A 14,015-nucleotide genomic window follows, 5' to 3' on the forward strand; every position below is an offset into this window, starting at 1 on the left:
ATACTGTCGTCAACTTTTATTTGCGTTAGAGAAATTTTCATGAAGTTCACAAGAACCTCATTGTTGCAAATATTTCTCGCTGTGAAACAGTCATTTAATGTTTCTCATATTACATGTACAATGTATATCCATCGTGAAAATTAGTCGTTTATCACTGTCAAAGATTACATGTATATCCATCGTGAAAATTAGTCGTTCATCACTGTCAAAGATTACATGTATATCCATCGTGAAAATTAGTCGTTTATCACTGTCAAAGATTACATGTATATCTGTCGTGAAAATTAGTCGTTTATCACTGTCAAAGATTACATGTATAAATCCATCGTGAAAATTAGTCGTTTATCACTGTCAAAGATTACATGCTTATCCATTGTGAAAATTAGTCGTTTATCACTGTTAACGTGTGAAGGAAAGTCAGCGTGAATGAAAGGTGGTTCACATTTCTTTTAGCTGTGTTGTCAATCACAGGCAACGTACCATATATCTTAATGTACAGGAATTTTATTTTTAAGTTTTCAAGAAAACTGATATACATTATGTAATTTACGAGTGGGTTATTTCTTTTTTATAATAGGAAGTTGAGGAATTGTTGAGACAATTTAGCAACAGAATCACGGGAGAAAATGGTGAGTCTTACTTCAGTCCTCATTTATATTCACATGTAAAGCATTCCTTAGTCTTATTCAGTTAATCAAGGAAAGAAAGTAACCCAGCTCATTTACATGATAGAAAGTGGGGACTATGTATGCTTTATAGAGTGAAAAACATTTTACTAAACATCATAAACTACCCAAACTTACTTTATATTGTATAAAATGAGTAGAGATTACTTTCATTTCGTACAATTTTAATGATTTACGGATTAAGTGTAGTTTGGATTCCAAAGGCTACAGCAGAGTGATATGGCCCTTGACTTTGAAAATTTCACAGAATTCACTGTTTTCCAAACTTTTCTACACCATGCTTTGATATTGAGTCAGTATTTGAAATAACCGTGTGCCCGACCGGCCGAGACGCATAAATTTTGTCAAGCGTGAACACATTTCTTTGCAGAGATGCCTGACCAGATGTGTTAAAATTCCCACTAAATGAAATTTAGATGTATTGAATTTACTTATCATACCAGTAACAAAGTTGTAACAAGCCAAGGGGCTTTATAGAATTATGTATGATCGGGATCGAAGTTTTGGGAACTGAGTCCTATAGTCACATAATAGCTTTAATTAAAAGATAGTTATTGATAAAAGTAATTTCAAAAATGACATTTATTTTCTCAGGGCTACCGTATATACTCACCTATAAGTAAGATTTTTGGGAGTCAATAATTGGTCCAAAACTCTATGTCCGACTTATAGGCGTGTCCTAAGAAGATTGGTATTTTTCTGGGTGGCGTAATGTAGTGTTTTTTAAACAACTCCGACGATTATCATGGACTACCACACAAATGATTATTGTTCACAAATACTAGACATATTGTATTGTTTATGTATTTTAAAATTATGTATAAAGTACAAGTATTTACATATTTTCATCTAGTTAAAAATTATTTACATACCGGTAACTAATACTTTCAATTCAACTAATCTATCATTTATCGGTAAAATTGAATTATGAACCCAATTTAATATTGAAATATTCACATGTATACCGGCTGAAATATATTTCATAAAAGATTGAATATTGTAAACAGATAATTTAGATCATCATTCTTGACTCTTAAAAACTCTATTGTTGATACAATGAATTTTATCGGAATCCCACAATAACAGTGCACGCGCCTCGCGAAAACTGTTATTGTGGGATTCCGATAAAATTCATTGTTGATACAATGAATTTTATCGGAATCCCACAATAACAGTTTTCGCGAGGCGCGTGCCACTAAGTAAACACGGTGTCAGGCACTAGTAATTAGGATACCATAATTGCTTAGGTAAACAAGGGATCATTGCCCATAATAGATCAAGGGTTGCGTTTCAACCCCAAACACATATGGCTTGGATATTGAGCACCTCATAATTATTAATTTCTCAAAATATTATTTGAAACATAGGTAAAAACACTAGAGCATTGACTTGAAATTGTCAACCAATTCTGCCAAAAATTTGTTCCGACTTATAAGCGTGTCAATGGCAAATTCCTACAAAATAACCTTAAAATATACAACCGACTTATAGGCGGACCGACTTATAGGCGAGTATATACGGTAGTAGGTCTTTGGCAGAGCTCACAATTTTTATAATCAGTCAGTCCTGCATGTCTAGCTAATTTTACAGCGAGTTTCAAACACTGCCTTATAGTAAGATATTTTCATGCATTTTTCCAGACAATACTAATATTAGGTGTGTCACTGTACATCAAAGAGTTACAACCTGAGCTTTCTTCCAATTCAACATTTCAGTCACTTTCATCCGAGTTATCATGGCTACTGGACTTTGATTTTCAGACATTTCCTAACATACCTGTAGATTATATTTACCTGATAATAGTGTGTAGTCATGACAAGTTTCAGATCAAATTTGACTTTTGTTCCAGTTGACTAATTTACCGACTAGACTAATATTTACTTGGCTTAAGATGGGGCATAGATGTTATTCAGACATATCGAGTGGAAATGGAGGTGTGGTTACTATACTCAGATGATTTATAATATGATGTTAACAAATTTCATATCACTTTCTTTAAGGAGTTGCACCTCATGCCATTCACTTAATGCATGGTTTGGAGACTTGGGACATGAAGATAGCCGCAGCACTGAACGGGACCCAGCCCATCGGGGACAACGAGTGGGTCAGTCTCCTGAACCTGATGGAGGAGTGGATGGGTGGCATAGATGATGCGGTCCAGTACGTAGGCTCCACTCAGAAGGAGGAAGACAGGATTGAGTCAAAACCACACACTAGGTAGCCATGGTAACCTCGGGTTGCCGTAGTCAGACACTTGAAGCATTCCGTCTGCTACTTGAAATAACCAGCTGGAGCACTGACTATGTATTATCTAAACCACTCTCTGACTTAAATACTAATACTGCACATCTCAAAAATCTTTGCACTAAATGTATTTACATTCTGTGTAGATCATAAAGAATTATAGCCATTCATGTTGCAACTGTTAAATGCAATAGCGCCTCTGCTAACTTCATTACAACTTCAGACTAATCTGCAATTCATGATAGAAAATAAATCATAACTGTGTGAAAATTAATTGCGTACAATTGCATACGGACTCTGTATTTTATGTTCTAAGATAATGGTATATGGAATTAACGTACATGCACTTTTTCATATTATTAGATTTGCAGGCTTCCTTGAAGAGAGGAGGTATTGTAAGATGTGTCCCTTGTGTTCTCCTCGAAACTTGTAAAATGTGTCCAAACATTAACATGTATATAAATATAATGGTTACTGAAATAGAGATTAAATCTCCCCTGTGTTTTCAGACTCTTGTTGACTTTGTTCCTCATGCTCTCTTAGTCTCTCTGTCAACTGTGTCCAGAACTTAACAGATACATATGATTTTAATATTTAACTCCAAAACCATGCTGTCAATAGTAAAAGTTTCCCAATTTTAAACTTTAGCAAAATCTATATTCCTGTTTTAGTGATTCTTAAACACTCTTGTAGGCTCTCAATATAAAATGTTCCTCAATTTTTTTTTCACCTGCGTGCTCAAATGACGTAATCCATACACAGGAATTCAATGCAGACTTACAAAGTTTTTATCATACATCAGTGAATTTAAGGTGGCTTTGACCTTGCGATGTGCTGCTCTTGGCACTAAGTAAACTTTAAGGTGGCTCAGACCATGTGATGTTCTCTTGGCACTAAGTGAACTTTAAGGTGGTTCTGACCATGTGATGTACTGCTCTTGGCACTAAGTGAATTTTAAGGTGGTTCTGACCATGTGATGTTGCTCAGACCATTTCATGTGCTCTTGGCACTGAGTGAATTTTAAGGTGGTTCTGACCATGGGATGTGCTGCTCTTGGCACTACATGTAAGTGAACTTAATGTGGCTCTGACCTTGCAATGTGCTGCTCTTGGCAATAAGTGAACTTTAAGGTGGCTCAGACCATGTGATGTGCTGCTCTTGGCACGAAGTGAACTTAAGGTAGCTCTGACCATGCGATGTGCTGCTCTTGGCACTAAGTGAACTTAAGGTGGTTCTGACCAGCGATGTGCTGCTCTTGGCTCTAGGTGAACTTAAGATAGTTTTGACCATGTGATGGGCTGCTCTTAGCACTAAGTGAACTTAAGGTGGTTCTGACCATGTGATGTGCTGCTCTTGGCACTAAGTGAACTTAAGACAGCTTTGACCATGCGATGTGCTGCTCTTGGCACTAAGTGAACTTATGATAGCTCTGACCATGCGATGTGCTGCTCTTGACACTAAGGGAACTTTAAGGTGGTTCTGACCTTGCGATGTGCTGCTCTTGGTACTAAGGGAACTTTAAGGTGGTTCTGACCTTGCGATGTGCTGCTCTTGGTACTAAAATTTCACTAACATTCACTACTGTGTGGCTTTGATTTCACTTTTCTGTCCACTAACTTATGTATACTACATGTATATTGAATCTATTGCATGTATCATTTCTTATTCATGACAGCAAATGATGATTTTTGTAGTGTCAATTATTCATTCATTATCATGCTTTAGATCTAAAAAGGCATCTATCTTTACACATGTGACAAAATTCTTGTTAAAAAAAACACCAAACTTTTTTTTAATTAACATTATTTAGAAGTTTGGCTTATTGTTATCCTGACTTTTAGGATTGATGTAATGGACACCGTTAGGAAAGTGCAGAAATGGGCGACCACAGCCAGTAACGGTATTGACAGTGAGGACGGTCGACTCGTGGAACAGGTGTGTAGAATTATCACAGGAGGAAAAATGTTTACTGTAATCTTCATTAGGTATCGTTTCCTCTTAAACTTCATGCATTCGTACAGACTAACTGAGTACTGTTAGTTTTGTACAGTAATATTGTGTTGTATTGTTTGAGTCGAATTTATTTTGTTTCAAATATTGGGTGATTTCTGTTACACTGTAAGTTTATATGTTTTGTGCCGCCTGTTTAGGGGCAAATTGGAGTCGCAGTGTCTGTCCATTCACAGACAGTTTTGATCTGTTTATCAGATGTTATTAATGGATTTTTTGGAAGGGTTTGTTGACATGTTTTATACTATGCAAACCTGTGCACCAGCCATGTGGTATTTTCATATAGATTTTTTTTTTTGAGAGGGTTATCACCCTCTCAAAAAATAAAGCTATGAAAAGATTATCTTCAATTGTTTTCTTCACATTCTCTACAAACTATCGTATGTTTGCAACATGGAGAAAGAGAGAGAGAGAGAATGTTCATACTTGACACAGAGGTTGTTCTTGACTTGTTCTATCCAACCCAACCTGGTCATTTGGACAATATCAAGGTCATTTAGACAACATCAAGGTAATTTGGACAATATCAAGGTCATTTGGACAATATCAAGGTCACTTGCAAAAATGAAATATGATTCGTGTGCAAGTCTCTTTAGGACAGTTCTGGTGAAGAGTGCAAGAACTAAAAGTGATAGAATATATAGAAATCTTTACAGAAATTCAATAAATTTTATATAAATAATTACATATAGTACATATGCTACAAAATAACACTGTATATTTGTTATGTTACACAGGTTCTCTCTCTCTCTCTCTCTCTCTCTCTCTCTCTCTCTCTCTCTCTCTCTCATTTTCCAAAGCAGCATATCAGTTACAATGCTATTGAAGTAATAAAAGTAAAGTATTAAGCACAAGGACAAGCATTATGGATTTACGATACCAAATACATTTCATAGATCACAATAACACTAGATTTCTCTGTATAGTGTTACTGACTGCCTGTGTGCTCTGTCTAGGTGTCCACGCTGCACTCACAGATGGTACAGTGGATGGTACAGATGTTGCTAAGGCTGGCCCCAGACCACGAGGGAAACTCCAAAGAGGCAGCGGACATGGTCCTCCTCAACAGCCTCACCCTCGGGCAACTCTACTCCAATATCAAGATGCTATTTGAACAGCTGGAACAGTTCTCCAAATATGTAGCTCTGTAAGTTTGAAATCAATGAAGACATGGTGTTCCCCTGTAATTGGGCTACACACTATCACACATATATGTACCCGTTGCAGCTTTTCCTCCTAAAACTCTGTGTCTTTCCAGTCACTGTAAAATCATGTACACTTGTGGCCTTTTATTTTTATTGTTTTTGTGGTATGAGCTTAACCACAACTTTCAATTCTTTACAAACTGGAAAAACTGAATAACAGTAAAAAATAATAATAATAAAAACAAGTGTTTAATCACATCAGACAGTGAAGACTGGAAAAACTGAATTACAGTAAAAAATAATAATAATAATAATAATAATAAAAACAAGTGTTTAATCACATCAGACAGTGAAGATTTAATTCCACAGATATAAATGATTCTACAGAATATTCAAAATGATGACTTTTTTACGCTTTGTTCTTAACTTTGCTGTGCTAACATTTTCTCTCTTTCTTGCTATACATTTACTGCTTTATACATATCATCATTTTTACTTCTTTGTCATAACATGCTCTCATTTTTTCTCTCTCTGTCTCTCCATCTGTCTCACTCAAAACTTACAGCAAATTCCTCAAGGGCATCAGTAATCGTATAGTACAGGAGGAGTACTCTAAAATTGTATCTCATGGTGAAACAAGGTAATAATTCTCATATCACTCAATTTCATATGTACTAATTCTCATATCACTCACTTTCATACATGTAATAATTCTCACATCACTCACTTTCATATGTACATGTAATTTTTATATCACTTTCATATGTTATAATTCTCAAATCATTTACTTTCACATGTAATAATTCTCATATCACTCACCCTCATTTGTAATAATTCTCATGTCACTCACCTTCGTTTGTAATAATTCTCATGTCACTCACCTTCGTTTGTAATAATTCTCATGTCACTCACTTTCGTATGTAATTCGATTTATTCTGAACATATTCTGCTGATGATTGATACTTCTTATGAATCGATAAACATTCATTTGTTGACTGGGTTCGAGGGTAACGTGTTTCATCAGATCCAAGGACCAAACAATTACATGAGACCTTCAGGCTGAAGGGAACAGTTTGGTCCTTGAGTCCAGGAAAACACAGGTCGTCCAGTGAACATGGTCAACAAATGTTTTGTTATACATAATAACACTTTATCACAATAATTGCATAATTCAAATATTTCATATTAGTTCAACACTCACATAATCTGGATTTCATCTGCGCTTTAAGGCTACCTGCTAATAAACTTTTTATAGGGATATTCCTAATTCTGTTTCGTAACAGTCCAACGTTTTCAAAGTTCAATGAGAGGTCTAACATCAAGTTTTCTATTGCACAAAAGTCCATAGTTTATTGCAAAAACTGTTTATAGTGTATAAAATCAAGAACAAATTTACTATCTACCATATTTTACATGTATAGAATTATAATACTTTGCTTTATCTGCTAAATTTCGTAAGCCATTACTCATCCTGTTCAAATTGCCTTTTTGGCTTTTGTGAGGTTTTGTTGTACATATATTTTGTCAGTGAAATGAATTAAAAATAAGACATTGCTGCTTGGTTTGACAGGTGTTGTAATGGTGTAGTAATGGACAACACCCAGGCCCGACGAGACAACATGGAGGACAATGCTGATCACGAACTGAGGGACTTACAGAGACTCAGGGTGGGTCCTAACACAAGTAAAATCGGGAGGGGGCGGGGTTTATCAAAACAAATTACCTTTTTAGCTCTTCTGAGCCAAAGGCTCAAAGAGCTAATGCTATGGCCATTTGTGCGGTGTGCGTAAACTTTTTAGAAAAAGGGCTATAACTCAAGAACCCCTTGGCCAATTTTTTTCAAATTTGTTACAGGGTATCATTGGCCCAAGGGCTTTCATACATACTAAATATAGGGATGTGACCCTTTAACAAGGGGAGATAATCAGGAAAATACAAAAAAAAATAGTGGTTGCTAAAAAATCTTCTTCTCAAGAACCACAAGGCAGATTATCACCAAACTTACACATAAGGATGAGGATATGTTGTAGATTAAAAATTGTTCAAGGCATTACCCTGGGGCAAAGGGCGTGGTCTCAAGGTCACTTCAAAGTTGACCTAGATTTAAAAAAATTTTAAATTCCTTAAATCTTAGATATTTTAGTCATTATAAGGACTAGGATCATCAAATTTTGAGAGTTGATGCATCTTAGGACCTTGTGTCAAGTTGTCTCAAAAGTAGGTCACGGTGACCTACTTTTTTAATTTTGCAGGTATTTATTTTAAAATTAATTTTGATGCATATCTTGGACACTTTGAAGCCTATGATCATCAAAACTTGTCAGTTGGTGGATCATGGGACCTTGAAATGCGTCAACTGAAAAATAGGTCACCGTGACCTACTTTCTGAATTTTATGGCTTATCATTTATAGATATATTTTAAGTTGTTATTTCAAATACCGAGAGGTTTAGAATCATCAAATCTTGTAAGTTGATGCATCTTGAGGCCTTGAAACATATTTATAAAAAAAGTAGGTCACAGTGACCTACTTTTTGAATTTTGCAGATATTCAAATTTCACATTTTCAATTTTAGATGCATATTTTGGGCACTGTAAAACCTAGGATCATCAAACTTTGTCAGTTGATGCGTCTTCAGTCTTCGGTTTGTGTCGACCAAAAAGTAGGTCACCGTGACCTACTTTTGGTATTTGACAGCTAAATTACTATATTTCAGACACTATTTGACCTACAATCATCAAACTTTGTCAGTTGATGCATCTTGAGTCTTCGGAGTGTATTGACCAAAAAGTAGGTCCCTGTGACCTACTTTTGGCATTTGACAGTTATATTTATATATTTCAGTCACTAATTGACCTACAATCATCAAACTTTGACAGTTGATGCATCTTGAGTCAACGGAGTGTCGACCAAAAAGTAGGTCACCTTGACCTACTTTTGGAATTTGACGGCTATATTTATATATTTCAAATACGATTTGACCTACAGTCATCAAACTTTGTCAGTTGATGGGTCTTGCATGTTCGAAGGGTTTCGACCAAAAAGTAGGTCAACTTGACCTACTTTTGAAATTGGACACCTATATTTATATATTTCAGATACTATTTGACCTACAGTCATCAAACTTTGTCAGTTGATGCGTCTTGCATGTTCAAAGGGTGTTGACAAAAAGTAGGTCACCTTGACCTACTTTTGGAATTGGACAGCTATATTTATATAATTCAGATACTATTTGACCTACAGTCATCAAACTTTGTCAGTTGTTGGGTCTTGCATGTTTGAAGGGTGTTGACGAAAAAAAATGGGTCACCTTGACCTACTTTTGGAATTTGACGGCTATATTTATATATTTCAGATACTATTTGACCTACAGTCATCAAACTTTGTCAGTTGATGGGTCTTGCATGTTCGGAGTTTGCTGACCAAAAATTAGGTCACCATGACCTACGATTGGAATTTGACAGCTATATTTCAATATTCAGATACTAATTGGCTTAAAATCATCAAACTTTGTCAGTTGATATTTCTTGGGTTCTCAAAATGTGTAGACCAAAAAGTAGGTCACATTGACCTACTTTTTTTGAATTCTTAGGATTTAACTAAAGATTTAGAATACTAAGAGGCTAAGAATAGAAATGGTGGGGTTGTACAATTTATCAGAAGAGCGATTCTAGGCCCTTGGGCCTCTTGTATTTGTTAAAAAGTCCTGATATGACATCATGTTTTAAAGGAATGTAAATGATTTCCTTTCACCTGGGGTTTTGCTGTAACTGGTTTTTCTTTAATTTGATTGTGCTCCGAATTCTGAACATTTAGCAAACGTTGTATAATCCAAATTTTGATTAGACTTCATGATGTTTAGTTCATCACTGTTCATGGGTGATTGATGTTCGTGGATTTCGTGGGGCACTCTTACCCACGAATTTACGTGTCGTCGAACTTTTTTTTTAAAACCAAGTAGAGTTATCTCTCATTGCTTACCCACGCAATTACGCCCCCACGAACCAGCAAAATTTTGAACATTGACCCCCACAAACCAGCAAAATTTTGAACATTGACCCCCACAAACCAGCAAAATTTTGGAACATTGACCCCCACAAATTAAAATGCTTCCACTGTATCTGATTCCATGGTTTTGTCTAACTACAAGCACAACACAATTTGGTCCTCGACGTTTAATTACAAAACTACCGAGGCTAAACTTGTACCTGGTCATCATCCTATGTAGAGATTAATGTTATGACCTTTGACCTTCACAGACGGAGTGTGGAGACTGGATTCGAACAGCCAAGCTGCTAACCAGTCACCTGTTGGAGGAGCCAGTGGAGACCCTGTTCCCTACCACTATCCCAGGAGAGGAGCCCACCAAAAAGCCTGCCCCAGACAAGGGGGGCGTAGTGTTCCATGACAAAGAGAAACTTCAGCCTCCAACATCAGCCTCAGTGAGTCTTTTAATGGTGATGTAAAATTCTTAGATTTGGGCTAAATGCACATGAGAATGTATGCAAATTGATGATTGTTTATTAAAGAACTGTACTTAAAGATATAGTATACTAGTTTACTGTAAATTCCTAAATTTATATGCAATTTGTCAATGCATAATTCGCAAGGTTTCACTCGGGAAATATAATTGCTCGCTTTATCTTTATATTGCTAAAATATATGTCAATACTCTTCATCAACAGAGCACTCACAGAATTATGTTCTTTCGATTTGACGTCTATGAGTCATTTCGAGTCTATGTGTCATTTCACGATATTAAGTATTCACCTAAAATAAGGAATCTATACAGTATTCATTTGATGTGTATACTCTTCATTAGCCTGGTGCAGGTCTTGAGATTGTATAAGCAAACAAATTAGTAAATGCATCATTTTTTGATGATTTTTTCAAAAAGGCGCCACCTGAACAGTTAGAAACAGAGAAAAAAACAGAGGACGTTCCACCAGAGCGAGAAACTGCAGAGGGGGAGGAGCAGGGATCACCTGATGCAGGGCCACCTGCCACAGCGCCACTACCACCCAAGGTCGGTATCAAGGTCAAGGTCAAAATACTTACTTTTTTATATGAGTAAACTATGATGTGTTCATTTTAATGTTAAGGGAATTTTTTCCATTGCAGCAAGAAAAAGAACCTAGTAAGGAAAGGCTAGAAGTGATTGGCTTTGATGAGAATACACATATGAAAACTCTAAATCCAATTGAAACAAAGGTACTCTCCCTCACATACTCTCTCTCTCTCTCTCTCTCTCTCTCTCTCTCTCTCTCTCTCTTTCTCTCTCTCTAAACTAATTACAAAAATAATTTGTGACATCATACATGACAAGTTTGATCTATTTTTACAGCCCTCAGCTCCAACCACATTTATACCAGATGCCCCCAACACCCAGAAATCTTACGAGGCTTTGGCTGCTGTGGAGAGTCTACAATCACAACTTCTGTAAGATCAGCTAAAACTACACACTGCATGTACAGAAGATGTAGTGATAGATTTTATGAGTAGAAGAATTGAATTTATTGCCTGGTTTTTGTAGGAACACTGAACAGAGGGCTCAAACTGCAGAGGACAGGGCTGCACAAGCGGACTCCGATCTTGCAGAAGCCAACGAACGGATTAGAGAGCTAGAAAAACGACTGGCCAAATTAGAAAAGCAAGATGAAGCATCCACTACAGGAGATAAGACACCTGCCAAGGTTCCGCTTACCCCCACCACCCCAAGGGAGGACTCCCCATCAAAGGAAAAGTCCCCGGAAAAGAAGGAAGATAAAAAGAGACCGGAATCCCAGGCATCCAAAGCTAGCTCAAAATCTGGTAAATCAAAGAAAGGCAAATAGCTCAAGCATTTCTTAAACACCATCAAGACTGTTTTATATATGTAATTTGTATTTCATGGCATTTACTGTAAAACCAGTATTAACCTGTCCTGGAGCTGGTTCTTGTCAAACATCAGTGATTTATTTAAACTGCTGCGATGTGTTGACTGCCAAACATTGGATGTTTATTGGAATATGTTTATATGTTTTAATATTCGGTGAAACTGCTGATACTTTGTATGAACACTGCTGGACACGTATTTTGGTCTTTGTTGATGTTATATAGTTTAATGTGTATACAGTTTACCGACAGAAGAAATGAAATATATCGGACGAGAAGCGCCACACTTCCACTGACCTAATGAGTAGTCAGTGCCTATAATGTGTCACAGAAGTAAAAGTTTGGTACACAGTAAACAGATTTTTATAAGGATGATTTTATTTGCAATGCATGGATTGTGTTTAGAATCCTGTACACAGAGTGACTGTTTACACTGATGAAAGTTTTTACAATTTTATTGAAATCTGTGATAAATGAATTTGATAATACATGTATTGAGAAATGTCTATTATTTATAAATAAAGAAATAAATATAAGGATTATGACTATTATTCATTTTTTATTAGTTTATGTGTATATGAGAGGAACAACTGTTTCATTGGTTGTTACCTTGGAAACTCATTTGAAAATGAAGGGCTTTACAATTGCACACTAGAAATCCATGTTTTGACTACACTACAGACTTTATGAGAATCAGTTTGGCAAGCAGCATGACAAGCACATTTTAGAATTAAGAATACACTAGTATATTGATTCACATTGATGTTCCCTCCCCTCTACCAATAGGAAGATGTGTTACAATGTCGATATGTACCTATCTCAACCATTGTGTCATGTCCAAGTCATTGATTATTCTAAGACTTTCATGAAACCATTTCCACAAATGAGTATCAAGACTAACTATCTTTATTCCTGCCTGTGTTGTCTTTTTCTGGGGGGGGGGGGGGGGGGGGGGGGGGGTTAAAGGCCATAAGTCAAGAAATAAAGGGCAAGAGTAATGGTAATGGTCAAAAATATTTCTTGGTATCAATTAATATTTCTCGGTGTCAATAAACGTATTTGTCCTCTTCTGAATGTGCATCACATTTCAAATGCCCACAAAAACAGGAGTGGATACATAAAATTTTCAGAGGGGTTGGGGCTGTCTAAATACAGACAATAGTACAAAATGACTTTGTTAAATATTCCAAACCAAAACGGGATGTAGCCGTAGCCAGCAAAGCGAACTGTATGCTCTTTCAGTTGACAGAGGACAGGACTCCATCTCAACACACACGCGCACGTTGCCCTATTCGGGTTTTATCTTATTTTGAAATAATAGATTGAAGAGCAGCCATACGAAATATTAAAATACAATTCTGCTCATACCCGATCGTGACGTATACTTATGTGACCAGCGATGTCAATCTGAGACACGTATAATGTGTGTCTCTAGTGTAACACTCTGACATTGATCGGGGAGGGTCGCAATATTGAAGCTAAGCCTGGGGGTTGTCCATAGTCTCAGAGACAAGAGAGTCAATCCCCCCCTTGATAAAAGAGGGGAGTGGGATTCATGGACAACAGACTGCTGGTGTCCATCTCGGAAGCTGACATTTTGTTTATCTTCTAGCTTGCACCAAAGCTTCAGAAATTTCATCTCTTCGTTAAGATTTTTTGTTTAGTTTTGGACAAAACTTGTATCATTCTGTTTTGTCCGAATCTAACAGGTGTTGTGGTTGAGCTGTGGGGGATTCGATATATTGTGTAGTCAATTGCAGTAATAATATACCACCCTGGTACGGAACATTCAATGGGGAGGGTTGATAAATGTGAGATTGGAATTTGGAGTTTCGTCTTCCATTTGAACGGAAGAAAATGGTGTGGGTTGTGTATAAAAGAAATCCTCCAGATGAAAGATTGTGTAAAATATTGGGAAGCATATATTCTCATTGAGTGATTAACCTGCCGAAGGGATATCAAACACACTAAGACATTAATGTAACTTTGTCCACCTTGATAATGAAAACAAAATTGTAGGATTTAACTGTGAAAATTTTGAAGTGCTTTCTGAGCA

At 36.5% G+C, this 14,015-nt stretch overlaps 1 protein-coding gene across 11 annotated transcripts in view; it reads left to right on the forward strand.

The window, feature by feature from the left end:
• LOC125680129 (axonemal dynein light chain domain-containing protein 1-like) overlaps positions 1 to 12,499 on the forward strand; it is a 30,159-nt gene extending 17,660 nt beyond the window's left edge. For 8 of the 11 annotated variants that reach the window (XM_048919569.2, XM_056156086.1, XM_056156084.1 and 5 more), the window contains 10 exons: positions 578 to 629; positions 2,687 to 2,903; positions 4,772 to 4,865; positions 5,897 to 6,087; positions 7,656 to 7,752; positions 10,345 to 10,527; positions 10,983 to 11,111; positions 11,207 to 11,296; positions 11,430 to 11,524; positions 11,619 to 12,499. In XM_048919569.2, the coding sequence (XP_048775526.1) occupies positions 578 to 629; positions 2,687 to 2,903; positions 4,772 to 4,865; positions 5,897 to 6,087; positions 7,656 to 7,752; positions 10,345 to 10,527; positions 10,983 to 11,111; positions 11,207 to 11,296; positions 11,430 to 11,524; positions 11,619 to 11,919 (1,449 nt within the window). In that variant the 3' untranslated portion in view covers positions 11,920 to 12,499. The remainder of the gene's footprint in view (positions 1 to 577; positions 630 to 2,686; positions 2,904 to 4,771; positions 4,866 to 5,896; positions 6,088 to 7,655; positions 7,753 to 10,344; positions 10,528 to 10,982; positions 11,112 to 11,206; positions 11,297 to 11,429; positions 11,525 to 11,618) is intronic. The other 3 variants (XM_056156088.1, XM_056156085.1, XM_056156087.1) reach the window with 1 other exon arrangement.
• The last annotated feature ends 1,516 nt before the right edge of the window (positions 12,500 to 14,015 follow it).

The sequence above is a fragment of the Ostrea edulis genome, chromosome 2 (genome assembly GCF_947568905.1).
Source record: "Ostrea edulis chromosome 2, xbOstEdul1.1, whole genome shotgun sequence".
Lineage (NCBI taxonomy): Eukaryota > Metazoa > Mollusca > Bivalvia > Ostreida > Ostreidae > Ostrea > Ostrea edulis.